General features: G+C 45.6%; 1 protein-coding gene across 2 annotated transcripts in view; it reads left to right on the top strand.

Annotated features, from left to right (window-relative positions):
* The first annotated feature begins 695 nt into the window (after positions 1 to 695).
* Positions 696 to 25,806, top strand: part of FRAS1 (Fraser extracellular matrix complex subunit 1) — a 384,087-nt gene continuing 358,976 nt past the window's right edge. For both annotated transcript variants that reach the window (XM_081876572.1, XM_081876571.1), the window contains exons 1-2: positions 696 to 2,009; positions 20,836 to 20,867. In XM_081876572.1, the coding sequence (XP_081732698.1) occupies positions 1,934 to 2,009; positions 20,836 to 20,867 (108 nt within the window). In that variant the 5' untranslated portion in view covers positions 696 to 1,933. The remainder of the gene's footprint in view (positions 2,010 to 20,835; positions 20,868 to 25,806) is intronic.

Raw genomic sequence — 25,806 nt, 5'->3', positions numbered from 1 at the left:
CCCTGCTGAAAAAGTTTGCTGACCCCTGACCCAGATCATCAGGGGGACAGGACAGCATCTCCATCTCTGGCCACAAGGCAGTATGGACCAAGCGAGCTTTTTTCATCTGAGATAGCTGCCAGTGGGTGCAAGGAAACCACGAATGGTTGTAATACAAATTCACAAAGGTGTGTGTGGGGAGGAGGGAGGAGGGGGATGAAGGGCATGAATCACTGAAGTGAAGGGACCCCGAGGGTCATCCAGCCCCACTCCCTGCAATGCAGGAATGTGGATGGAGGTGATTTCAGCCTGGGTGGTGCCGCTTCGCCAGGCAGGAAAGAAATCCTGCAATGCTAAACTTTTTAAAACCATGGCGGCGGCGGCAGCAGTTCGTCCTGGGTGGCGCAGGGGTGGGTGTGCCCCCCATGAACAGATGTGCCTTGCCCTCTTCCTTCCCCCCTCTCTCCTTTCTCTCTGTCCAATTTCCACCCGATCTCAAGACAAAAGCAGACAAGCATATAGGAACATAAACTTCTGCAGCATGAATAAGGGGATCAGGTTGCTCTCTTTCTCTCTCCCCCCCCCCCACTCTTTCTTCCCCACGTGACTTTCTCAGGAATCTTTGCCAGCAATACCACCACAGCCCCTTTTCCCTGGGTCCATTTTCGCACTGCATGGGAGAGGGAGGTGGAGGAGAACCTCTTTTAAAAAAGAAAGGAAGAAAGAAAGAAAGCCAGGAGAGAGGAAGAGAAGGACGGACCTTGCCCCTCTCCCTCCTATGGAGAGTGGATTTCTACTACAGGCGCCTTGGAGAGTCTTTGCGGCTGCTTGCCTGCATGTGTGCCTTGTGGTATCTCTTTTGCAAATCACCTGCAGACTGAAATTATCCTCTCTGCTCCCAGGACGTATTGCAGGGGGAGCGTTTTAAAAAAATCCCCTATTTTTGCGCGGATCTGCTACGCTAAAGAGGGAGAAATTCTACCATCTCACGCGCACGGCGAGGCGGAGGGAGGGGAGGGAAAGCCCCGCTTTAAAAAAAAAAAGCGCCTGCTGTGTTTTCTTTCTGGAGAAACGCCCCTCTTTCTCTCCCCCTCTCCCCAACCAGCCAGGCAGCCCCCCCTTGCTGCCTTCGCAGGAGAAGCGGCGTGAGAGGAGATCTGCTTCGGCTGGAGGGGACCTGCAAAGTTTCCTCGAGGAGCACCCCCAAAAGAGGGCGAGGAGTGGAAGAAGGACCCGGGCGGGGTGGGAAGGGGGCGCGCTTTGGCGCTGTGCCGACTCAGGGCGCGTGGCGCGCCAGGCGGAGGATCCGCAAAATCCGAGGCGCCTTTGTGGGTGGCGCGGCGGCGGCGCCCCAAAGTGGACTTTGAAAAGGAGGGTGGGACTCAGAGAGAGAGAGAGAAAGCAGGAATTAAGAGGGCGAGGAGAGGGGCGAGAGGTCTCCTCGCCTCGGGTGTGTGTCGACCAATCGCTCCGCCGGGGGGAACTTTGCCGGGCAGGGGGACAACTTGGAGAGGGCGGCAGCTCTCCGAAGAGACGCGCGGCGGCGGCGGCGGTTCTCGTCCTGCTCCTTCCCCCGGATCCGTCCCTGGGCGCAAAGGTGACCCACCGCCGGGTGATTTACGGCTGCTCTCTGTCCTACGGCTCGCCCGCACTGTAAATACGCGCTGGGGTCGCCAGAGCGCGGAGAGAGCCTCTTCCTCTCCACCAAGACTGGAGCGCCACCTGACATCTCCACGAACCCCAAAAAACCAGGGGGCTCTTCCCCCCACCGGAACCAAAAGCGTATGTGTGTACCTGCTGTTAGTTTTGTTCCTGGGATAGAAAAAGGCTTTGATTCCCCCCCTAAAAGCTGCCTTCGGATGCTGCACGAAGCTCCTGCTGAGAGAAGGTCCTTTGGGGCTTAAGAAAAAAGAAACATTTTTTTCCCCTTTTAAAATAGAACCTCTGCTTAACTATGGATTTCCTGGCGGCGTGGATGCGTCTCCTGCTCGTCTTGGCTGCCTTTGCAGTTTTGCCCCATCAGGCTGAAGGTGAGTAAAAGCTTCAGCTCTGGACTTCATTGATTTCGCTTTACAGAGAGAAGTTGGGCCGCTTAATGAGATTCTGCGGCCCCTGCTGAAGTTGGGCTGGGGGTGATCTATGGGGCTGGCACCGTCTTGCTTTTTTATTTTTAGTTTTTTTAAGCAACAAGGCCGACCACCACCACCGCCTGAGAATCTCTGTGATCCACTTGAGGAAGAATGCTTAGGGGACTCTCCCAAGAGCAAAAAATGCTGCTAAGTCTCTGTGTTAAGTTGCCCACAGCCTACAACTCTTCTTGGCTTAAGAGCACAAGAAGTGCGTTGTAGGATCAGACTAAAGCACTTAGGAAGCTGCCTTATCACCAGTTCATTTAGCCTGGTATTGTCTACACTGACTTGCAGCACCTCTCTGGGATTTCAGGCAGGAATTCTTATTCCAGCCCTATCTGGGAATGGCGGGAATTGAACCCGGTACCTTCTGTGCGCAGAGCAGGTCTTCTGCCACAGATCGGTGGCTCCAACATACAAATGGAGCTGGTTTATCCTGAGTCAGACCCCTGTTCTGTCTACTTCAGGATTGTTTTATGACAGGCTCCCTAGAGATGAGAGCTGTTCGACTCTCATGAGAAGTGCTGGAGGTTTTAAAGCAGAGGTTGGATGGCATCTGTTATGCATGATCTAGTTGAGATTTCTGCATTGCCGGGGGTTGGTCTAGATGACCCTTGGGGGCCCTTCCAGCTTTACAATTCTATGATTCTATCTGTAGTCACTAGGGACAGTGAACCGGAGACCTTTTTGCATGCAGCGCAGGTGCTCTACCGCTGAACCACACCCCTTCAAGGTCTGCTTAGCCCAGCAGCCACCAGAAATTGCACCCCGGTCTCCCTTACGGAACTATCTATTGCAGGCACCCCCAAACTTGGCCCTCCAGCTGTTTTGGGACTACAATTCCCATCATCACTTCCCAGTAGGACTACAATTCCCACTGGTCCTATTAGCTAGGGATGATGGGAGTTGTAGTCCCAAAACATCTGGAGGGCCAAGTTTGGGGGTGCCTGATCTAGTGTCTGCAAAGAGCATTTAATCAATTGGATCAAGCCTGGGCACCCTCCCTTATCGTTTTTGCACAGGCAATGTAAAGAGTGTGGCAGCAAACTTGCCAAATGTGTGGTTGTTCTTTTTTTTTTTACAGCAGCATGCCCTGAACATCTTTGAACTACTTATTTCAACACTCAGTACCCCCTTCTGAAGTTCTGCCTTTAGGTGGCACACCTTGAAAAGCAGAATGCTTTCCATGCCCTCTGATTTCCAAATTGCTCTTCAGTCTTGCCAAAATATGTCCTGCGCCAGCATTGTGAACCTAGGAAGCTCCTTTACCCTGAGTCAGACCATCAAGCTTAGTGTTGTCTGCACTGGCTGGCAGCAGCTCACCAGGGTTTCAGGTAGGAGTCTCTCCCAGCCTTACCTCCAGATGCCAGGGGGTTGAACCTGAGACATCTTGCATGCACTGGGATGTTGCTCCACTGAGATGCAGTCCTTCCCAAGGGATAGAATCATGGAATTGTAGAATCGAGTTGGAAGGGATCCAAGGGTCATCTAGTCCAACCCCCTGCAATGCAGGAATATGCAGCTGTCCCAAACGGGGATCGAACCTGCAGCATTGGCGATATCTGCACCACGCTCTAGCCAACTGAGCATATCCAGGCTGCGTTTGTACATAAAGCTATGGATGGTCCCTAGCTTCTGGTGCAATTTTAATGGATGTGTGGCGCTGTGGGTTAAACCACAGAGCCTAGGACTTGCTGATCAGAAGGTTGGCGGTTCGAATCCCTGCGACGGGGTGAGCTCCCGTTGCTCGGTCCCAGCTCCTGCCATCCTAGCAGTTCGAAAGCACGTCAAAGTGCAAGTAGATAAATAGGTACCACTCCGGCGCGAAGGTAAACGGTGTTTCTGTGCGCTGCTCTGGTTCGCCAGAAGCGGCTTAGTCATGCTGGCCACAAGACCCGGAAGCTGTATGCCGGCTGCCTCAGCCAATAAAGCGAGATGAGCGCCACAACCCCAGACTCGGCCACGACTGCACCTAATGGTCACGGGTCCCTTTACCTTTAACCCACAATTGGCTGTTTAAAACCAGCTCCTTTATGCTTTCTGCCTGGCAGTAACGACATTCAAACATGAGAAGCTCAAAGATGTTTGTCTGAAAGCTCCGAGAGCTGAGACATCTTCGCCCCTGGCAGTTGCTGTTACGCTTAAGAGGTTTTTTTGCTACATGTACATTAGAAACCAGAAATGTGAAGTGAAAACGTGACTCTCTATTTACTAGTCCTTCTACTATTTTAACACCAGTTCCGCATTTGACAGTGTGCAAAATATGCCCGTGTGTCGGGAGGTCTTGCCGCCTGCATTAGGCATGCCAATATCAATTTTTAGACGCTTTGTTTGTTTGGAAAACAATCCATCAAGGCTGTGCGCAGTAAACATTACGGCTGACATTACTTCGGCATGGACTACCCACCAATCCCACCTGTTCCTGGAGCGCATGCAAGGAACAGTAAGATTTATTGCCGTCTCGGAGCAGCCTGGAGTGGAAAAAGTGGCTGGATGACATAAGGCCTGGAGAGTTTAATTGTGCATAAAAACTCTCTTACCTGCTCTCATGCTCAGGTTCCTCCCTCTCTTACTCCAAGAGTCCTTTCACCCATAACAGCCACATTTCTGATCCCAGCCTCGTGCTTTGCTGCCAAGCAGATGCCAGCTTGATCTGGGTGCGTGCCTGATTTCTCTTTACTTCACCCAATTACCGTTTTTTTTTGCTCTATAAGACTCACTCCCCCCCCCCAAAAAAAAGTAAGGGGAAATGTGTGTGTGTCTTATGGAGTGAATGCAGGCTGCGCAGCTATCCCAGAAGCCAGAACAGCAAGAGGGATTGCTGCTTTCACTGTGCAGCGATCCCTCTTGCTGTTCTGGCTTCTGAGATTCAGAATATTTTTTTTCTTGTTTTCCTCCTTCAAAAACTAGGTGTGTCTTGTGGTCTGGTGCGTCTTATAGAGCGAAAAATAGTTCTTTGATTTCTCTGAACTCGGTGATTCTCTGCTGAATGCGTGAGATGCCTCCGCTGCTTCTTGGAATTGACTTTAGGGCATACGGGCCTTTGGTCTGTGGTGATTACTCCTGGGGTGGCTTACAAAGTCCTTGCTTGATGCCACAGTCGGAGATGATGCGAGCATGGACCGGCCATCAAAGTAGCAGGGACAGGGTTGTAGCTCAGAGGTATAGCATCTGCCTTGCAAGCAGAAGGTCCCAAGTTCAGTCACCAGGTAGGGGAAAAAAATGCCTGAAATCCTGGAGAGCTGCTGTCAGTCAGTGAGGACAGAGGTGGTATACATCTGAGAGCGTCTTAAAAAAAGCTCAACAATTTTGGGGTCTTATGCCTGCTTAGTTTTCATCCAAGTGAGAGCCCCCAGTAGAACTTTTTAAATCGATTCTCCCTTCTTTCGCTTACTCACTTTCACCAGAATTCAGGCTCTTCAAACAAAGTGATTGGCTGGAGGTTAGAGATGAAGGGAGCCACTGTGCAAATTATAATTAACTTGTGGAACACGTTTCCACAGAATCTGATGATTCTCACTAACTTGCAGGGTTTTTAGTTCATAGAGGATAGATCTATTTAAAAAAGGTTCATGGAGAACCAGTCTTTTAGCTATTAATGCCGAAAACTAAAAACTTTTTAAAAAAATCAAACCTCTCTCTACAGTGGCAGTCTATATGAGGATCAACGAAAGGACAAGGCTGCCACTTTCACACTCTGTTGTGAGCTCCTAGAAGCTGCTTTGGGGAAAATGCAGTTTGGGTACACATTAGCGTTTATTCTGGCCCCAGTGAGCTCGCACAACCTTTTCCACAGTGAAGAGCTATCCTGTAGTTTCTTGAGGAATGCTGCTGTTAGATGCATTTCGCCCCAAACCGGCTTTAACCAAAGCCGCGTCCACTTTACGGTTAAGCAGAGGTGCGTACATTTGAGAGAGCTGCTGCCCATCATGCTCAGATTACACCTTCACGAACAGTGTGTGAATGCAGAGGAGAGGGGGAAGCCAAACAGGTAATGTGCAACAGGTGAAGGCATTCCCTTCCCCTCTCTGGGATGTGCAATCGCAACTTGAAATGCAGTGGGAAGGAAACAACCTCACTGGGTTTTAAACCACTGGTGTTCACATAACCACAGAGTTCAGGTGTCCTGATGGGATACGTTGCTTTAGCTCAATGTCCACCAAAAGCTCTGCGCATCCCTATTCTTTTGCTAACCTTCACTAACAAAATGTTGTTCAGCTGACCAGTCCGTGGACTAGGGAGCTGAGTTCTTGCCTGCTATTTCCACCTCCCGGACCTCCAGTGTGGTGTAGTGGTTAAGAGCGCTAGTCTCGTAATCTGGGGAACTGGGTTTGCGTCTCCGCTCCTCCACATGCAGCTGCTGGGTGACCTTGGGCTAGTCACACTTCTTTGAAATCTCTCAGCCCCACTCACCTCACAGAGTGTTTGTTGTGGGGGAGGAAGGGAAAGGAGAATGTTAACCGCTTTGAGACTCCTTAAAGGGAGTGAAAGGTGGGATATCAAATCCAAACTCTCTGTTTAGTTAAACCTGTGAACCCAGCAGACAAAATACCGTATTTTTTGCTCTATAAGACTCACCTTTCCCTCCCAAAAAGTAAGGGGAATTGTGTGTGCGTCTTATGGATTGAATGCAGGCTGCGCAGCTATTCCAGAAGCCAGAACAGCAAGATCCCTCTTGCTGTTCTAGCTTCTGAGATTCAGAATATATTTTTTTCTTGTTTTCCTCCTCCAAAAACTAGGTGCGTCTTATAGAGCAAAAAATACGGTATGTGGATGGTTTTTTTTCGGTTTTTTGCAGGCTTTCCTCCTGATTGTGTGTTCAGACATTGTGCATGCAGACAAGCTGTATGTACAAGCTGTGCATGGGCTCTTTCCATGGGTTTGTCTGAACAGATGGAGAGCAGAACCGATAGGCATGATTCCTCCTTCTGTGTGTGCAGTATATAAGGAGCAGTCATCTGAAGAGAGCTCATGAATGTGAAGCTTTAAGGGAAGGGCTGTTTCTCAGTGGCAAAGAACATCTGCTCTGCATGCAGAAAAATAAAAATAAAAATTTATTACTTATACCCCGCCCATCTGGTTGGGTTTCCCCAGCCACTCTGGGCGTCTCCCAACAGAATATTAAAAACACAATAAAACATCAAACACTAAAAACTTCCCTAAACAGAGCTGCCTTCAGATGTCTTCTAAAAGTCAGATAGTGGTTTATTTCCTTGACATCTGATGGGAGGGCGTTCCACAGGGAGGGTGCCACTACCAAGAAGGCCCTCTGCCTGGTTCCCAGGTTCAGTCCCTGGAATCTGGGAGAGTCCCAGAATACTTGAAATGCCCTCTATAAATGTTACGCCATAAATATCTCTCACTGGTTTAAATAGGCAATGTGGCAGAGGTGGTTTGAACACACATCAGATTCCCTGAAAACAAATGTTTGTGCAGACAAATGACTTCCACCCCACTTAAGTTTAATTGCAATCTGAGTTGACTGTTTTTGCTTTCCTACTTAAGAGGGGTCCTTTTTAACTCTCTATATGCTGCCCTTCAATTTAGCAAAATCTCAGGGTAATTCCAGGTGATGTTCTGAAGGCAGAGGAGCATATGCGACTACGCATTTTGCTGAAGCTAAGCAGGTCTGGAACTGGATGGGAGACCGCCTGCATATTGGAAGAAAAGTGGGATATAAATGTAAAGAGGCAGGAATCAAATCAAGATAAAACAAGTGGGAGGGGAGGGGGAAGCAAGCAGAAGTAAAATAATAAAAGTTGATGCAGCAGGATCTGACACAAGGGACCCTTCATCCACCAGTGGCACTGATCCTGGCTAGACTGCACTTGCTGCCAATTAGTTTCTGGGCCCAAATCAAAGTGCTGGTTTTGACCTATACGGCCTTAAATGGCTCAGGATTGCAATGCAAGGATTGCCTCTCCCCCTATGAGCTGACCTAGCCCTTCTTTATGTGCCTCCTCCACGAGAGGTCTGGAGGGTGAGAACATGAGAACTGGGCCTTTTTTGTGGTGGCTCCCCGTTTGTGGAACACTCTCCCCAGGGAGGCTTGCCTGGTGCCTTCATTACATATCTTTAGGTGCCAGGTGAAAATGTTCCTCTTCAACTAGGCCTTTGATTGATTAATATCCGATGCCCTTTTAAATGTGTTTGGGGAAGGCTTTGTTCGTTCTTTATTTCTGTTCTGTGCTTTGTGTTTTTATGCCACAAACTGCCCAGAGGTCTTTGGATGCAGATTTAACAAATAAAATAAAATAATACCTGGAGCTGGGCCTGGAAGCAGGGTGCATGCAGGATGAGGGATAGCTCAGTCTATTGAACAGGAGAACTCTCAATCCCAGGGTTGTGGGTTCCAGCCGCAAATTGGGCAAATGATTCCTGCATTGCAGGGGGTTGGACTAGATGACCGCTGTGGTCCCTTCCAGCTCTAGGATTCTGTGTCTTAGCTCAGGGATTGAGCACATGCTTTGCACACAGAAAGCCCCAGGCTCTATCCTTCGCACTTCTAAATCCTTGACGGATAGACTGGTGACTGAGAGTGGCCGCCGAGACCATATAACACTGAAAGACCTACATTGGCTCCCAATGAATTTCCAAGGACAATTCAAAGTGTTGGTGCTGACCATTAACACCCTAAACGGCCTCGGTCCAGTATACCTGAAGGGGCGTCTCCACCCCCATCGTTCTGCCCGGACACTGAGGTCCAGCTCCGAGGGCCTTCTGGCGGTTCCCTCATTACGAGAAGCCAAGTTACAGGGAACCAGGCAGAGGGCCTTCTCGGTGGTGGCGCCTGCCCTGTAGAACGCCCTCCTACCAGATGTCAAGGAAATAAACAACTACCTGACTTTTAGAAGACATCTGACGACAGCCTTGTTTAGGAAAGATTTTAATGTTTGATGTTTTATTGTGTTTTTAATATTCTGTTGGGAGACGCCCAGAGTGTTATTGATGTTATTATTATTAATAATAATAGCAATTTGTTGGAAGCTGCCCGGAGTTGCTAGGGAAACCCAGCCAGATGGGTGGTATGATGATGATGATGATGATGATGATGATGATGATGATGATGATGCTGGGAATGTCTCCTGTCTAAAACAGTAGAGTGCTGCCGCCAGCCAGTGTGGACAGAATGGAGCTAGTTGGACCAGTGACCTGACTCTGTGTGAGCGGACCTCTTTAGGGAGGTTCTGTATTCCAGGGGCAGAGTGTGTGTTTATGTTTGTATGCAGAAGATCCGGGAAGAGCCTCCGGACTGAAACCTTGCAGACGGAGGCCCTGCCCACCAGTGTAGACAACACTGAACTCAATTGGAGCCACGATCTAACTCAGGATAAGGCATTTCCTATGTTCCTATTAGTTACCCTTCAACAAACGGCAACTATTTCATCCTGCAATAAGGGTGATTAAAGATTGTCCACAGGGCAGTTTTCCTCGCTCCTTCCGCTGTCCGGTGGGCATTTGCCGTGATGGATTAGTTTGGAATAATGAACTCCTGGCTCTCTGTTCACAATCCCCGGCAAAAGAGTAGGCAGCTTTCCAAATTAAATTTTCTCTTCCCCTCTATCCACATGCTCTTTGCGTCTGGCTGGCTGCACCAGTTACTTTTTTGGGGGTGGGTGGGTGGGGGTTGCCAACAGTTGAAGTCCCACAGCATGAATTTGAAGTGTTGTGATGCTGCATTAAGCAGCCCTGGCTTCCCCCAAATATTTCTGGGAGAGCATGTTCTCCTTCATGGAGAGCACATGTTGCAGTGGGGTCTAACAAGACACCCCCTCTTGGTTACTGGGCGGGACCGTTTGGATGGCCATGACTGTGATTGGGCCAGTTTGGGTTGTTGGGGAGATTTTGATGTTACCATTTAGAGCAGTGTTTCCCAGCCTTGGGCCTCCAGCTGTTTTTGAACTACAATTCCCATCATCCCTGACCACTGGTCTTGCTAGCTAGGGATGATGGGAGTTGTAGGCCAAAAACATCTGGAGGCCCAAGGTTGGGAAACACTGATTTAGAGGGTTGGCCCGAAGGTTATATATTCTTGGCACGCAGCTTTTTTCAGTCTCTTTTGTTGCGTGCATCGGGTTGCCTGCCCACCCTTCCTAATTTAGGGCTGTTGCGCTTGACCTTGCTATGCCTGTCATGGGGTCACCTGCTTTTGGGGCAGGGGCCTGGTAGAAATTTTGTCCATTTGGCAGATTGGCTGCTGCCATTTGGTTTTTGCCTACTGCGTAGCAAATCGTCACAACTTGTAAGGTTGCGGTTAGGCACTGGTTAATTTTGGTTGGTGGAGGGGTAAGGGTTGGCTGTGCCTGCCCCTCCAATGCTGCTGCTGCTGCAAGGGAATTCCATTAAAGGAATCCAGGGGTTTGCCATGCTTTTGTCCATATCCCCAGCAAGGGGCTAGGGCTGTGCAAGCCCCTGGGAGCATGCAGGGAGGGGTGACAGTATGGTGCCCAGCCCCATTCTCTCCCCAATATTGTTTTCCCTTACTGGCTTCCAGAAGTCAGTTCTGTTCCTGGGCAGGGACAGATAGTCGTAACCAATGCCTAAGCAACCACTCACATTATGTATTTTAATAAAGTTGTGGCCAAAATTATGCCAAAAACCTTAAACAAAAATTCTGTGTGAATTGTGATTTATTTAGGGGGTGGCTTGGGGACCTCAACACGCAACTGTAGTTTGTTAAGATTGCTGAGAGTTGCTAGCAGGCCCCAGATTCTCCACCAAGAGCTGTACAGTTCTCCAGGTGTTCCCATGAAGAGGAGTTGATTCTTCCAGGTTAAACCACTCTGGGACTTTCTTGTTCCAGCCTACCTTGTCAGATGGTTGTGAAGATAAAACGGGAGAGCAGCTATGTGTCTTGAACTCCATGGAGGAAGGATGAGTTACGGGTGCTGTTGACAACAGCAACTACAATTTATTTTGCAATTAGGGCAGCAGAGTTAACATAACGTGGGTGGCTTCTTAGCAGAAAATAAAACACAAACCTGCCCAGGATTGTATGGCCATCCATCATGGATGCTTTAGTTTAGATTCCTGCATTGCAGGGGGTTGGACTCGATGACCGTTGGGGGTCCCCGGTGATTCTATGGATGGGCCATTTTGGCAGGAATAAACTGTGGGAAACTGGGCTTCTTTGTGATAATCAGAGGCCCCTGGTGATCTTTGGTTCTGTGGGCGTTGAATGCCTTGTTCCCTGCTGCATTCTGGACTTTGCTTTCTTATAGCATGTTCTCGTAGGGCCGTCTCCTGCTTTTCAAAACTGCCCTCTTACTTTGGATTTCATAGCGTTGGAAGCAGGCAATCAGCTTCCTGCGAAGGCCCTGGCCTTGACACTTTTATTAACGGTCTGGCAGGTGCGGTGCAGAAGTGGCTGTTGCTGCCTCCTTGGGGAGACCAACTGCAGCGCTGGCCATAAACCCTTCCTTTGTCTCTGCGTCCCCAGGCGGCATTGAACCAAATCCTCGTGTCTTTCAGAACCCCCAGCGATTGCATCCTGCACCAGAGCCACTTGCGCCTCGAAGACGAGAGAGGCGTCACTTTTCACCAAACAAATGGCCAGTGTCTGGCTTGACGTTTTTTGCAATTCCCTTTAGGCGCTTTCAAAGGCACTTCTCGTTTTCTTAAGAAAGAAAGAAAGAAAGAAAGAAAGAAAGAAAGAAAGAAAGAAAGAAAGAAAAGCTTCGAGAATAAAAGCGTGTGTGGTGCATCGTGATTTCCATAAAAGCATTGCTTTACTCTCTTAGAAATCCAAGAGGCTTTATTTCCTACCCAGGCCTTCTCAGCCTGGTGCACTGGACTACAACTCCCATCAGTCCCAACTGGGGCTCATGGAAGTTGTAGTCCAAAACATCTGGAAGGTGACAGGGTGGCAAAGAATGTCCTCCCTGTAAGTCTCTCTCTCTCAAATAATTTTTATTGGTGTTTGCACATGTTTTCCAAACATAATATCCTATCTTATACAATATAACAAACCTTTGGCTATCACAGCCTAGGACTTCCGTCAACTTCGACTAATGGTTTTCTAACCTTCTTTCTGATTTTGCATTTTATTTTAATAGTTATTGCTATAAAAGCCAAATCCTAAATAAACTCCTTTTTCGCAATAATTCATAGTCCTCCCTGTAAGTCTCATTTGTAGAAAGTGCATTTAAAAAAAAAAAATTGTAGCAGGTGAAAAAGCAACAGCAACAACCCCTGTGATTTTTGCATGAGTGTCAGCTGTGACTTATTCTAAGCAAGAGCTTGCCAGCTCAGGAGTGTGTGATTTAATCCTTCCTACATTTTACTTTGAGATACAGTGAAATGCTTGCCTGTGGTTTCAAGCGGGGAAATGTTTTTCAAGTTGCAGAGGAGTTTAAGCAGGGACTCAGCTGCCATCTGTCAAAGATGCTGTAGTCACAACCTGGGTTGCAGATCCTATGTTGAGCAGGAGGTTAGACCAGAGGGGCTCCAGTGCCCCTTTTAGCCCTCTGTGGATAGTGTGCCAGGGCTGTGCACTGGCTTATGGGGAGGTGGGTGGAGCTGTGGTCTAAACCACTGTGCCTCTTGGGCTTGCCAATCAGAAGGTTGGCGGTTCGAATCCTCGCAACAGGGTGAGCTCATGTTGCTCTGTCCCAGCTCCTGCCAACCTCATAATAATAATAATAATAATAATAATAATAATAATAATAATAATAATATCTTTATTTATACTCCGCCCTCCCCGGCCAGAGCCAGACTCAGGGCGGCTAACACCAGTGAAATTACAATAAAAACATAATAGGGGAGGAAAAAACCCCACAATTTAAAATACAGGTTAAAATACAATTTAAAATGCAGCCTCATTTTAATAATAGCCCATAGATCAATACCATAAGGGGAGGGAAACGTAAGGGTCAGACTGAGTCCAAACCAAAGGCCAGGCGGAACAGCTCTGTCTTGCAGGCCCTGCGGAAAGATGTCAAGTCGCGCAGGGCCCTAGTCTCTTGTGACAGAGCGTTCTACCAAGTCGGGGCCAGTACTGAAAAGGCCCTGGCCCTAGTTGATACCAATCTAAACACCTTGTGACTTGGGACCTCCAAAATGTTGTCATTTGTGGACCTTAAGGTCCTCCGCGGGGCATACCAGGAGAGGCGGTCCCATAGGTACATGGGTCATAACAGTTTGAAAGCACGCCAGTGCAAGTAGATAAATAGGTACTGCTGCAGCGGGAAGGTAAACAGTGTTTCCATGTGCTCTGGTTTCCGTCACGGTGTTCTGTTGTGCCAGAAGCGGTTTAGTCCTGCTGGCCACATGACCCGGAAAGCTGTCTGTGGACAAACACCGGCTCCCTTGGCCTGAAAGCAAGATGAGCGCCACAACCCCATAGTCACCTTTGACTGGTGTTAACCGTCCAGGGGTCCTTTACCTTTTACCTTACTGGCTCATGCCAAATCCTGGACCCCAAACTTCGACCCCCAAAGTTTGACCCAGAATTTGACCAGAACAGGTTGAGATAGTGCTGGATTGGGTCCACCCAGAGCAATATGGGGCTGTCAAATGGGGTCACGTGGCTTCACCCGAAGCGTCATTGTTCCCATTGACAGAACTCGGCTCATGCTTCGGCACGGCCATTTATAGCCCCACCTCCTTCTCTGGCTCCCTCCCGCTCCCTCCCTTCAGAATTTCAGTGGATGATGGGAAGTGTAGTCTTTTGCCAACGAAACTGTACCTGTCTCCCAGGAGACCGCTGTCAAAACAAAAGATGCCCTTTGCTCAAGAATGGGGAAGAGTCGTCTAGTTTGCTCTCGCGGGCCAAGGCGGAATTCCAATACTTGTGCAACATCTGTGATTAGTTAGGGGTTCAACCCAAATCAAAGAGTGCTAGGACTCTCAGTCGATCAGGATCAATTGGTCCCTATTTGTCCCACCTTGGATGGGGCACTCCAGAGCACTAGATTGTGCCCTGAATCGGATTGAGAGGGTCGTGCCCAGACTTCGTATTGCATATGCTCCAACTGTCCTATTTATCAGCTCAGCTTCTATTTTCTGGTCCCTCCTAAGCGAGGGTCAAACTAGATGGGATGTTAATAGCACAAATACTGTACTTATTTTAATCCTCTGCCTCTATTTTGGCCGGCACAATCTGTCGCTGGCTCTGCTTTGCCCCTATGATACCCTGTGTGAATTTCTAAAATTCTTGTCATGTGTTCCCTTGGATCTGAGTTCAGGTCCTGCCCCAAACCCCTAATATCTCCAGAAGCTAAAATTCTCGCGTTTGGGCCAGCGGCATCCTTTCTAGCATGTTCTGTGTATTCATACCAATGTGCCGCGCATAGTTTGTTGCAGTGTAGCATTTCACGCCCTGCAGCTGCTGAGATACATTTTAGAACGGATGATAACTTATTTTAGGAACATCTGTGGTTTCCTAGGCTCCTTTCAACAGAAACAAGCACTCTTCCAGGTTTGAAGTTGGTGGAAGACAAGCTGTTAAAGGATAAACTCATTTCTGCTGTGCTTCTTTCTCACTTACAAAGCACCCAACTTTTTCAAAGGGCTAGGAAGCTATTAAAAGTTCAGACTTTGCATGGACAAGTATAATGAAATCTGGAGCTCATTTATACAAAATACAGTAGGTTGAAACAATTTTAATGGTAACTGTTAACAACTGTTATAGTGATATACTATATATAATTGTCTATTTTCTTTTTCTTACTTTTATCTTCCTCATTTAAAAATAGCACCTTATATGTAAAGGAAAAAATAATAATACTGTATAAAACTGTCCCTGCTTGCAAGCTCAGAACCCAATTGAAACCACACAAAAGGAAAAAGGAATAGGGAGGGCAGAGGAAACAATAACATTAAAGCATATGTATCCATGTTTGTTAACTGATGTGGTTAAACGATTTTTTTAAAAAAACCTTAGACTGAGTTTTAGCACGCATGAAAAACTTAAAAGAAACCCTTATTTCCTGATGAATAGCCTTTGGACTATAATGTAACTTACTAGTAAATAGAAAACTATCTTTAGAAAGATTTTTCCTCCAAAAGCATTTTATTTTAAAAATCCAATTTAAATTTAAAAAATCTGATTTTTTGATTATTATTTTTTTAAATCATTGATTTTTATCCACCCTGGTTCGGTGACCTGTGGAGGGGAACTGCTTGCAGCACCCTAAATCCGGCACTGGCCTGAGGTTGGACTTTTGCCTTGTGTCCTGTTGTGAGTTTGTTCCCTCCCAGCCTTTCTCAACCTGTGGGTCCCCAGACGTTGTTGAACTACAACTTCCCATCACCCCTAGCTAGCAAGGCCAGAGCTCAGGGATGATGGGAGTTGTAGTCCAACAACATATGGGGACCCACAGGTTGAGAACCGCTGCGAGTCCAGACACTAAGTATAGTTGGAGAAACTGTGCTGCTTATGGAAAACAGGCTACTTTGTTGTAAAGGTAAAGGGACCCCTGACCATTAGGTCCAGTCGTGGCCGACTTTGGGGTTGCGGTGCTCATCTTGCTTTATTGGCCGAGGGAGCCGGCATACAGTCTGTGGCCAGCATGACTAAGCAGCTTCTGGTGAACCAGAGCAACGCACGGAAACGCCATTTACCTTCCCGCCGGAACGGTACCTATTTATCTACTTGCACTGGTATGCTTTTGAACTGCTAGGTTGGCAGGAGCAGGGACTGAGCAACGGAAGCTCACCCCATCGTGGGAATTCGAACCGCCAACCTTCTGATCAGCAAGCCCTAGATTCTGTGGTTTAGAGGCGGCGCGAACGGCAATGGCTGCCCTCTCCTAATTGCGGAGAGGGAGCTCCGTTGGGAACGGGTCGTCCGCTACGGCGAAGCGGAGACCCACATTGGAAATCCACAGGCAGCAAAAGCCTGTGGTCTCGGGACCCGGCGGGCGCCAGGAGCAACCCCCGAAACATGGAAGGAACCCCGTAAGGGGCTCCGGAACGGGGAGGGGGTAGCGGCGCTGTGGGTCGTTTCGCAGTCAACGGAGTGAAGCCGCGCTGCTGCTGCCGGTGAGCGCTGACCTCTCTTCCTGAAAATTTTTGATTCGGAAAAGCAACAACCCGTGAGTAATAAGGACTTTATAAAATTTTGGGACTTAAAAATAGTAAATTTGGCTGAAAGCGGAGTGACGAAAAACAGGAAGTCCGTCTTCCGCTGTCATTGAACTTCAAAGCAAAGAGCTGGAGGAGTGGAGGCAAAGAGAGAACTTTTAACTTAAGGGATCTGAGCACCAATTGAACTTCTTTGCAAGTTGAATAAGGACTTTAAGCGCTGGATTTTATGCTTTTTATCTGTATGGTGATACCTTTCTTCTATTGGATTTATAATTTAAGTAAGAAACCCAGGTGCTGGAGCTGCCTGTGTAACTGAGCAGCCAGTTTGCAGATTTGGATACTTTGATTTTAAACTTTGAAACAATCTGAGGAGTTTGGACTTGTTACTTTGAAGCATCATTTGGAATACCAGTATGCACTGACTGAAACATTGTGGCTGCTAAATCTAACTCTGCTAAAACCTATTATTGAAGGTTCTTGGAAATTAAATTTGACTTTACTAATTTTACTGGAACTGATCTCTTCCCTATAGACATTATAAGCTCCCCCTAGAGGATTCGGGATTTACAGCAGTGACATTATTTTACTTTCTTTTTCCTGGCCTCCTGTTTGACTGTTACCAGCTGGGCTGTTGCTTTCTCATGGGAACAACTCAGCTTGACCTTGACTTTTAGATAACTCTGGAATGAGTGGCGCAAGAAAGAGGGGAAGAGCTAGACAAACAACTTTAACAACTTTAACTGCAGCCTCACAGACACGTAGATCATCTGTGCCTACTTTGCCTTCTGAGGAAGAAGCTGCCTCTCTGCCACGGGCAGGGGAGGGAGAAACTGAGGAATTACAATTGGAAGAAATGGCCTCAGGAACAACTGCTTCTATTTTAGAGAAAATTTATGAAAAATTGGAATCTTTGGATAAAAAAGTGGAATCATTGGATAAAAAAGCTGATGAACAAACTGCCAAAATTGATCAAAACACAGAATGTTTAAATAGATTAACTGGACAAGTAGCACAGAATGTACTGGCAATAGGAGAACTGACGGAGGCTACAGGTGAAAATCGGAAATTGGCTGAAGACACCAGCCAAAGACTTGGAAAGTTAGAACAAGAGGTAAGACCACTCAGCAAACAAGTAGGTGAACATCAGATCTATCTTTCTATGTTAGAACTGCGAAACAGGGAGAGTAATTTAAGGATAAGGTCCGTACCAGAAGTGGAAGAAGGCAACTTAGCTGAGTTTTTGACTAAAGAATTTTCCAAGTTTTGGAAATTAGAGGAAAAGGACTTTAAAATTGTATCAGCTTTTAGGCTTGGAAGACTTATAAAGAAAGAGAAGCCCAGAGACTGTTTGATAAAATTGAGATCAAAGGAGGAAAGGGACAAGATTTTGGGCCTACACTACGGAAAGTCACTGGACATTTCGGACAAAAGAATTGAACTTTACAAGGATATTCCTAAACAACTGCTTGACCTTAGATCCGACTATTTGGAACTGGTTAGACTGTTGAGGAGCAACTCAATTATCTTCAGGTGGGAATTCCCCCAAGGATTATCTTTTACTTTTAGAGGGAAGAAGGTTAAAATTAGAACATTGGAAGACAGAGATAAATTTCTGACTTCATACGGAGAGGACCTTCAAAAAGGAATTGAACTACCTTCTGGGCCTGAAGCACCAGGGGTACCTGCACCCTTGGACCCTGAAGATCCAGCGAATAAGGTACCACCCCCAGAAAAATAACCAGATTCATTCAGGATGTCTCTGCAACTTTTGAGTTGGAATATAAATGGCTGTAACATCCCGGAAAAAAGGAGGAAAATTTTTCATATATTAAAAAAGGAACAATTGGACATTATTTGTTTACAAGAAACACATGTGACTAGGCTCCACAGAAAAGTGCTAATAAACAAAAGACTTGGTCAGGAATTCATATCCTCGGACAGAGTAAAGAAGAGAGGCATGGTGATATATGCAAAAGAGAGCCTGTCACCTAAATTTTTATTTAAAGATGAACATGGAAGAATTTTAGCAATTGAGATACAACATCAAGGAGAGAAGATTTTGATATTAGGAATCTATGCACCAAACGAGGGGAAATCAGAATTTTACAAGAAGTTGCATGAGATTATGCTGGACTATCTGGACTATAACAACATCATTATGATGGGAGATATGAACGGGGTCGTATCAACTAACATGGATAAGTCACAAAGCCAAAACGTTACAAAAGATGGCAGACTACCAAAGACTTTTTTCGAAATGACAGACAATATGGATTGGATTGACATTTGGAGAACAAAGAACCCCCTGGGAAGAGAAGGAACATTTTTCTCTGAAGCCCAGCTGACTTGGACAAGAATCGACCAAATATGGATAACTAGAGGTCTGGCACCCAAGGTCAGAAAGGTGGAAATCTGCCCAAAGACCTGCTCCGACCATAACGCACTGAAAATGGACATGACACTACTACCAACCGGTTCCTTTAGATGGAAGATGAATGAAAATTTGTTTAGAGATCAGGAGATTACTAAGAAGGCCCAAAAAGCCTTGAAGGATTATTTTGAGATAAACATGAACACTACGGTGGAAAAAAGAACTATCTGGGATGCAAGCAAAGCTGTGATGAGGGGGTTCTTGATACAACAGAATGCTGTAAAGAAAAGGACACAAAATGAGAGGAAAGATAAGATTTTGGAGAAAATTAAAGAATTAGAGAAGAAGTTAAGATCAAATCCGAAATCACAGCCGATTTTGAGAGAAATTAAACTTCACCAAGCACAATATTCTAAACTGATAAACCAGGACATAGAGTGGAAGATCAAACTAATGAAACAAAAAACTTTTGAATCGGCAAATAAATGTGGGAAACTGCTAGCTTGGCAGTTGAAGAAGAGACAAAAATTAAACACAGTCACAAATTTAGAAATTGAAGGAAGAAACATTCAGAACCCCGCGGAGATTAGAAAGTGCTTCCAGAGATATTTTAAAAAATTATATACTCAAGGGCCGCAAGATGAGGTTGAGATTAAACAATTTTTGGAAAAAAATGGATTGACAAAATTGTCACAAGAAAACAGATCAATCCTGAATAGCAAAATAACACAACAAGAGATTGAACAAGCCATTCAGAACATGCAATTGGGCAAATCTCCAGGGCCAGATGGCCTGACCTCCAAGTATTATTGGTTGGCATGCATACTTATGGTATGATAAGGTTAAGATCAATAAGGCCTTTAAGAATCATATTGTCAGGAAAGCAGTGTTTAATGTCTGGACAAAATACAAAGACTTATTGGAAAACAAAACTCCAAGGTGGCTTTCACCTCTGGAAGCTAAGGCCCGAAAAAGACCCAATATGGAGGCCAAATGGCCAAAATATTGGGAAATATTAGAAAAAGATGGAGACAATTGGAAATTGCAGAGTTTGGAGAAAATGAAGGATAAAGTGCGAGACTGGTTACATTATGCTCAGATTAAAGAAGTTTTTAAAAACGACAAAAAGTTAGGGTTCCAGGTGGAGAAATCAAAGTTGGAAACAGAATTGCTAGAACCAAAGACTAAGGTACTTTCAAGAATGTATAACTTGCTGTTAAAATGGAATACACAAGATGAAATGGTTAAATCAGCTATGATAAAGTGGGCACAGGACATTGGGTATAATATCATGTTTGAGGACTGGGAAAGGTTGTGGACCACTGGGTTGAACTTCACTGCATGTAATGCTTTGAAGGAAAATGTAATGAAAATGATATATAGATGGTACATGACCCCAGTCAAACTTGCCAAGATATACCATTTGTCTGATAATAAATGTTGGAAATGTAAAGAAAATGAAGGAACATTCTTTCACCTCTGGTGGACTTGCCCTAGGGTGAAGGCCTTCTGGGAAATGATATATAATGAGCTGAAAAAGGTATTTAAGTATACCTTCACCAAGAAACCAGAGGCCTTCCTTTTGGCATTGTCGGCCAGAAGGTGTTAAAGAAGGACCGAACATTTTTCATGTATGCAACAACGGCAGCAAGGATACTCATCGCTAAGAATTGGAAAACTCAAGATCTACCCACACTAGAAGAGTGGCAGATGCAACTGATGGACTATATGGAACTAGCCGAGATGACTGGCAGAATCCGAGACCTGGGAGAAGAGAGGGTCGAAGAAGATTGGAAGAAATTCAAGATTTATTTAAAAAAACACTGTAATTTGGTTGAATGTTAAGAAAGGATGCTAGATCATAAATAATTGTGCACCACTAAACTAGATGGAATTAAGATGATAAGTAAGTTTGAGGTAAAATTATAAACCTATTGGAGAATTAATAGATTATAATTAAATGAATCTGACACAAGAGTGTAAATAAGATGATAAATTGCGGGCAAGAATTGACAATGATGCAAATGGGAGCGGGAGGTGTGAGGGAGTCCAAAGATGTTAAGAAAGTATGTTATGATATATGTTATACTGTTTTTTATCTTTGCATTTATGTTTAAAAATCCTAATAAAATATATTTTAAAAAAATAAAATAGATTCTGTGGTTTAGACCACAGCACCACCCGCATCCCTTTACTTCTTTGTAGGGACTGTTAAAAGTGCTCCCCCCCCTCTCTCTCTCTCCCTCTCCCTCTCTCTCTCCAGCACTTCCTAATTTAACAAGTTGGTTTTTATGTCTGCCTAACACAATTTTCTTTCTGGTCTTTCAGGTGTATGCGTCTACGGAGGCTCATCATTTCAGGTAGGTCAGATTTAATGTTATTTGTGACTAGCTGTGCTTGAATTAGATTTCATTTTATGGCATGGAAGGGGCTTTGTCCTTGAAGCAAATTCTCACCTGGAAGAATGAAAGCACAGCGCTCAGACGATGGTGGGACCGGAGAGGTCTTAGGCCCCCATATCTATTGCGATGGCATCCTCTGCTACTGCTTTTGAGGTGGCTACCATAGGGCACAAGGTGGTTAGAAGTGGCTGGAGGGGGAGAGGGCTTGGGGAGGGAGAATTTGCAGATTTTGCAAAAGGCCTGTCTGCTGCTTTCCCCAATGCTATCCCTTCATTGCAACAGTTACAGGTATTGCAATGTTACATTTTTACGAAGTTGCAAAATCATTAAAAAAACCCACGAGGCATGGCTTTTGACTGCAACCCTAAACGCACTTACTCCTTCGAGTAAAACTTACGGATAAACAGGAAAACTTACGGATAAACATTCGTAGAATTGCACTGTTTATTGATCTGAAAGATAACTCTTATATTTGTTACATGATCCTTTTATACTTTGGTTGTAAGTAAACTTTTTTAAAAACGTTACAGAATTGTGTTTAACTATTCTATGCATTTGTGTTTGTGTGTGACATAAAAAACCCCTGCAACTCTATATGCACATACCTGGGAGTAAGTCCCATTAAACTGAATGGGGCTTGATTTTGGGTAGACACTGAATCAGGCATAGGATTCCACTGCATATAGGGCTGTGTGTTTTGTAAGCACTGAGGTACAGAACATGTTTGAGATTTCCGAAACTTTATTAAATTTCCCCTTTTCAGCCAGCTGTGTTTTTGTCCATGGCTGAAGGAGTGAGTACGGGAGACAATTTTCATCTAATACTCTTAAAGCCTTGGTTTTATGATATAAATTGTTGCTGAGTGGTTTTTTTTTTTTTAAGAGTAATGATCTTTGTCAGCTTAGGCATGCTGTAAGAGAAAGTATTAGCTGTGTCAGGAAATGTATGTAAACTTTTCCCCTATGTAGAGTGTGGCATGTGGGATTAGGTTGCAAGTGCCTGAGAGATGGGTACGGTCTGATTTTTAATCTCTGTTTTAGAAGGGTGAACTGCCCTTAATATTGCTGGACCAATTTTTGGCTCAACTGCGGGTCTTTTTTAACATTTCATTGCATGGTGTGCTTAACAAAAAATGCTCCCATCAGTCTTCAATGGGAGGAAAGCAGTGAGAGATTCTATTGTTGTTTCAAGTTGACCTGTTTGAGGACTATTTAGACTGATTTGTTTGTGGAGAGGTTAGACAATGTTTCATCAACCCAAGTGTTTCCCAAAACTTTGCATTGTATTTTCCCGTTGCTTACCTCTTTGGCAGAATGCTGATTTATTTGGGAGGAAGTTTTGTTGTACGATAGCTCCTTTAGCTACTGTAACAACGCATTGTGAATTCCACCAGTATGTGATTTTGACCTGGCAATATATCGCAAATCATGGTGTGTGTTAAGGCTGGGCGATATATCATCCCAGACTGGTTTCCAGCCCATATCAAGATATTGGTTTCATAATTCTTGACCGGGCGTATATTGCGAATCATGATGTGTGTGTGTGTGCTATGCAAAAATCACAATGTGGGGAAAAACTGTGAAGCCAGGCAATGCCTCTGCATAGAGGTAAAGGTAAAGGGACCCCTGACCATTAGGTCCAGTTATGGCTGACTCTGGGGTTGCAGCGCTCATCTCGCTTTATTGGCCAAGGGAGCCGGCGTACAGCTTCTGGGTCATGTGTCCAGCATGACTAAGCCACTTCTGGCGAACTAGAGCAGTGCACGGAAACGCCGTTTACCTTCCCGCCGGAGAGGTACCTATTTATCTACTTGGTACCTGTTTATCTACTTGCACTTTGATGTGCTTTCAAACTACTAGGTTGGCAGGAGCAGGGACCGAGCAACGGGAGCTCACCCCGTCATGGGGATTTGAACTGCCAACCTTCTGATCAGCAAGTCCTAGGCTCTGTGGTTTAACCCACAGCGCCACCCACATCCCGCCTCTACATAGTTCCACCCTTATTTCAGACATTGTGATATATCAGTATATCACGATGTTTAGCTGGTAATATATCAAGAAGTTGAAAACCAGATATTGCCCAGCCCTCCTGGAGATGTAGTTCCAATTATTTCCGGCATGCATGGACTCGGTGGTTTCTATGCAACTCCTTCTTTTATCCCCTACCTTGTGAGATGTGAAGTGGCCCCCATTGGTCTGGGTCTGACCTTGCTAACTGAGATTTAGCTCTCAATTCAGTGCCATGGTGCAAACGCGATTTGCTTCCCTCCATCCGTATCCCGCCAGTTGCTCCCTGCGTCTAACCCTCTTAGAGTTAAAATTCCTCTTCCCTCCCAACTTTGACATTGTCCCTTTAAAGCCGTCCTGTTGCAAAGCGAGAGAGAGGGGATGAGATGAAATTGATTTACGGCCCGTTGTCTTTGGCGGACGGCTCGGAGGAAAGCCGGAGCAGATTGCATGCATTTGTTTCCATTAAAAATATACTGTGGAGCATCACAATGTTTTAAAGGCTATTGAGAAATCTGCCTACACTCCATCAACTCTAATAAATTGTGCGGCAGATAATTCTCCCCTCCACATTTTGGCTCGATAAGTACTGTAATATACTGGTGCTCAGAACACGCGGAAATGAGACATCAGGATGTCACCCCTGCCTGTTGACGTGCGGCTGATATTTGCAGGACTTTTTTTCACCAGGCTTGTAGGTTTTTGTAGGTAGCAAAGACAGTCAGGATGCCAGGCACGTACAGAGCTTCCCTTTCATCATGTGGCACAGCCTAAGTGACTGATTCTTAGCCCTCCACTTATGATAGACTGCTGGTTCCTCTCCATGTATCTCCGCAGATGTCGTGGGATGTACTGAGGAAGGAAAGTTCTCATGGCTGTGGGTGAGGGGACTGAACATCTGCCTCACTCTGAACCAGATAATGGCAGGAAGAGCTGTAGCTTGGCTAGTTGCGTCTTAATCTGTGTTTTAAATTTTCGCTCCTTCCGCCAATTTCCCCCCCTTCCAAATTATTACAAATCAAACCAAATTAATTTATTTTAATACAATTTCTAAAAGATCAGGTTTCCCTTCCCCGTTGCGTAATATGTTCACATCGCTGCATCAATTCTTATTAGTCTCTAGTTGTCGTCACTTCACTTGCCATTAAACATTTCTTACAGCTGCTCCCTTGTGTGTTTTAATTTTTGTGAGCCTCCTAATAATAATAATAATAATAATTCTCACAACAACCCTGTGAGGTAGGTTAGGCTGAGAGGCAATGACTGGCCCAAGGTTACCCAGTGAGCTTCATAGCTTAGTGGGGATTTGAACCCTGGTCTCCAAGATCCTAGTCCATAGGTAGGCAAACTAAGGCCCTGGGGCTGGATCCGGCCCAATCGCCTTCTAAATCTGGCCCGCGGATAGTCTGGGAACCAGCGTGTTTTTACATGAGTAGAACTTGTGCTTTTATTTAAAATGCATCTCTGGGTTATTTGTGGGGCATAGGAATTCGTTCATTTCCCCCCTCCAAAATATAGTCCGGCCCCCCACAAGGTCTGAGGGACAGTGGACCGGCCCCCTGCTGAAAAAATTTGCTGACCCATGTCCTAGTCCAACTGCACCACTTCTCCAAGTCCAAATAATAAAAAAATGCCTTTATGATGAGAAGAACATCAACAGTCAAGACCAAATATATAAAGAGATCACTGCTGCTGCTCTTGCATAGGTATTTCCTTGCATGTTGCTGCTTGCTGGCTGTAACCAGGTCAAAGATTGTGTTTAACAAGAAATGTTTTGCTTGGAAACAATCAGCTGAGTCTAAAAAGGGAGTGGGCAATCTGGCGTTGTTAAGCCCAGTTGAGCAGTGTGATCTGGCCCCTCAAGTACTCCCAAAGGTTTTGGTGGCAGTGGCAAAGGAAGTCTATGCAGTGCTGGAGTGAGAGAAGCTCAGTGCCTGATGGAGGTACACATCACCCATGGGACCCACAACAGCAGTGGCGTAGCGTGGGTTGTCAGCACCCAGGGCAAGGCAAGTAATTTGCGCCCCCTAACCCATGGATTTGCACCCCCTAACCCGTGGATTTGCGCCCCCTAACCCTAACCCCCAGATGTTGCGCCCGGTGCGGCCGGCCCCCCCTGCACCCCACACGCTACGCCACTGCACAGCAGTACAATTCCCATAGCAGTGGAAATGGCTGATGTTTGAATCTTAAGAAGGATGCTGGATTATAAAAAACTGCTCACCACTAAATTAGATCTAAATTTGATGATAAGTGAGACTAAAGAAAATATAAAATTTTTTGGGAAGAAGTGCTAGATTATATTTGAATGAATGGACATGAGATTGAAAACAAGTTGATAATTTGTGTGGAAAAATTTTTAACAATGCAAATGGGAGCGGGAGACGTGAGGGAGTCCAAAGAAGTGATGAAATTGTTATGACAGAAATAAGATTGTTTATTATGTGTGCATTTATATTTTAAAATCTTAATAAATATTTATAAAAAAAAAAAAAGGAAATGGCTGATGTTTGCTTATTTGTCCCAATCCAATCCAGAAAATGTGAATGCTATCAGTTGTTGTTGTTTTGAGTCCGCAAACAACACATAATTGATTTTGGCATTCCCCAGGTTTGCACGGTTCCCCTCGCGTTGAAATAAATGGTGTGGCATAATGTAAGGACGACGTCATCAATTACACGGGTTGCGAAAAATGTTGCCATAGTGGACAGCGGCGAAAGAAGACGAATGACACAGTTTTGGGTGGAAGCTGAACCGCAGCAGAATGGAAACGGTTCTGCGTGATGTGACGAATATGGGGCAAGAGAGAAATCGGTGCCTTCTCACATCCCTGCCCCCCCTAGATCAAGCAACTGTCTTCGTTTGTGCAAGAGGGCTTGTGAGAGTGGAGG

Source organism: Podarcis erhardii, assembly GCF_964252035.2.
Source record: "Podarcis erhardii genome assembly, chromosome: 9".
NCBI lineage: Eukaryota > Metazoa > Chordata > Lepidosauria > Squamata > Lacertidae > Podarcis > Podarcis erhardii.
The sequence above is the reverse complement of the archived record's forward strand: the minus strand, read 5'-3'. Positions and strand labels throughout refer to the sequence as shown.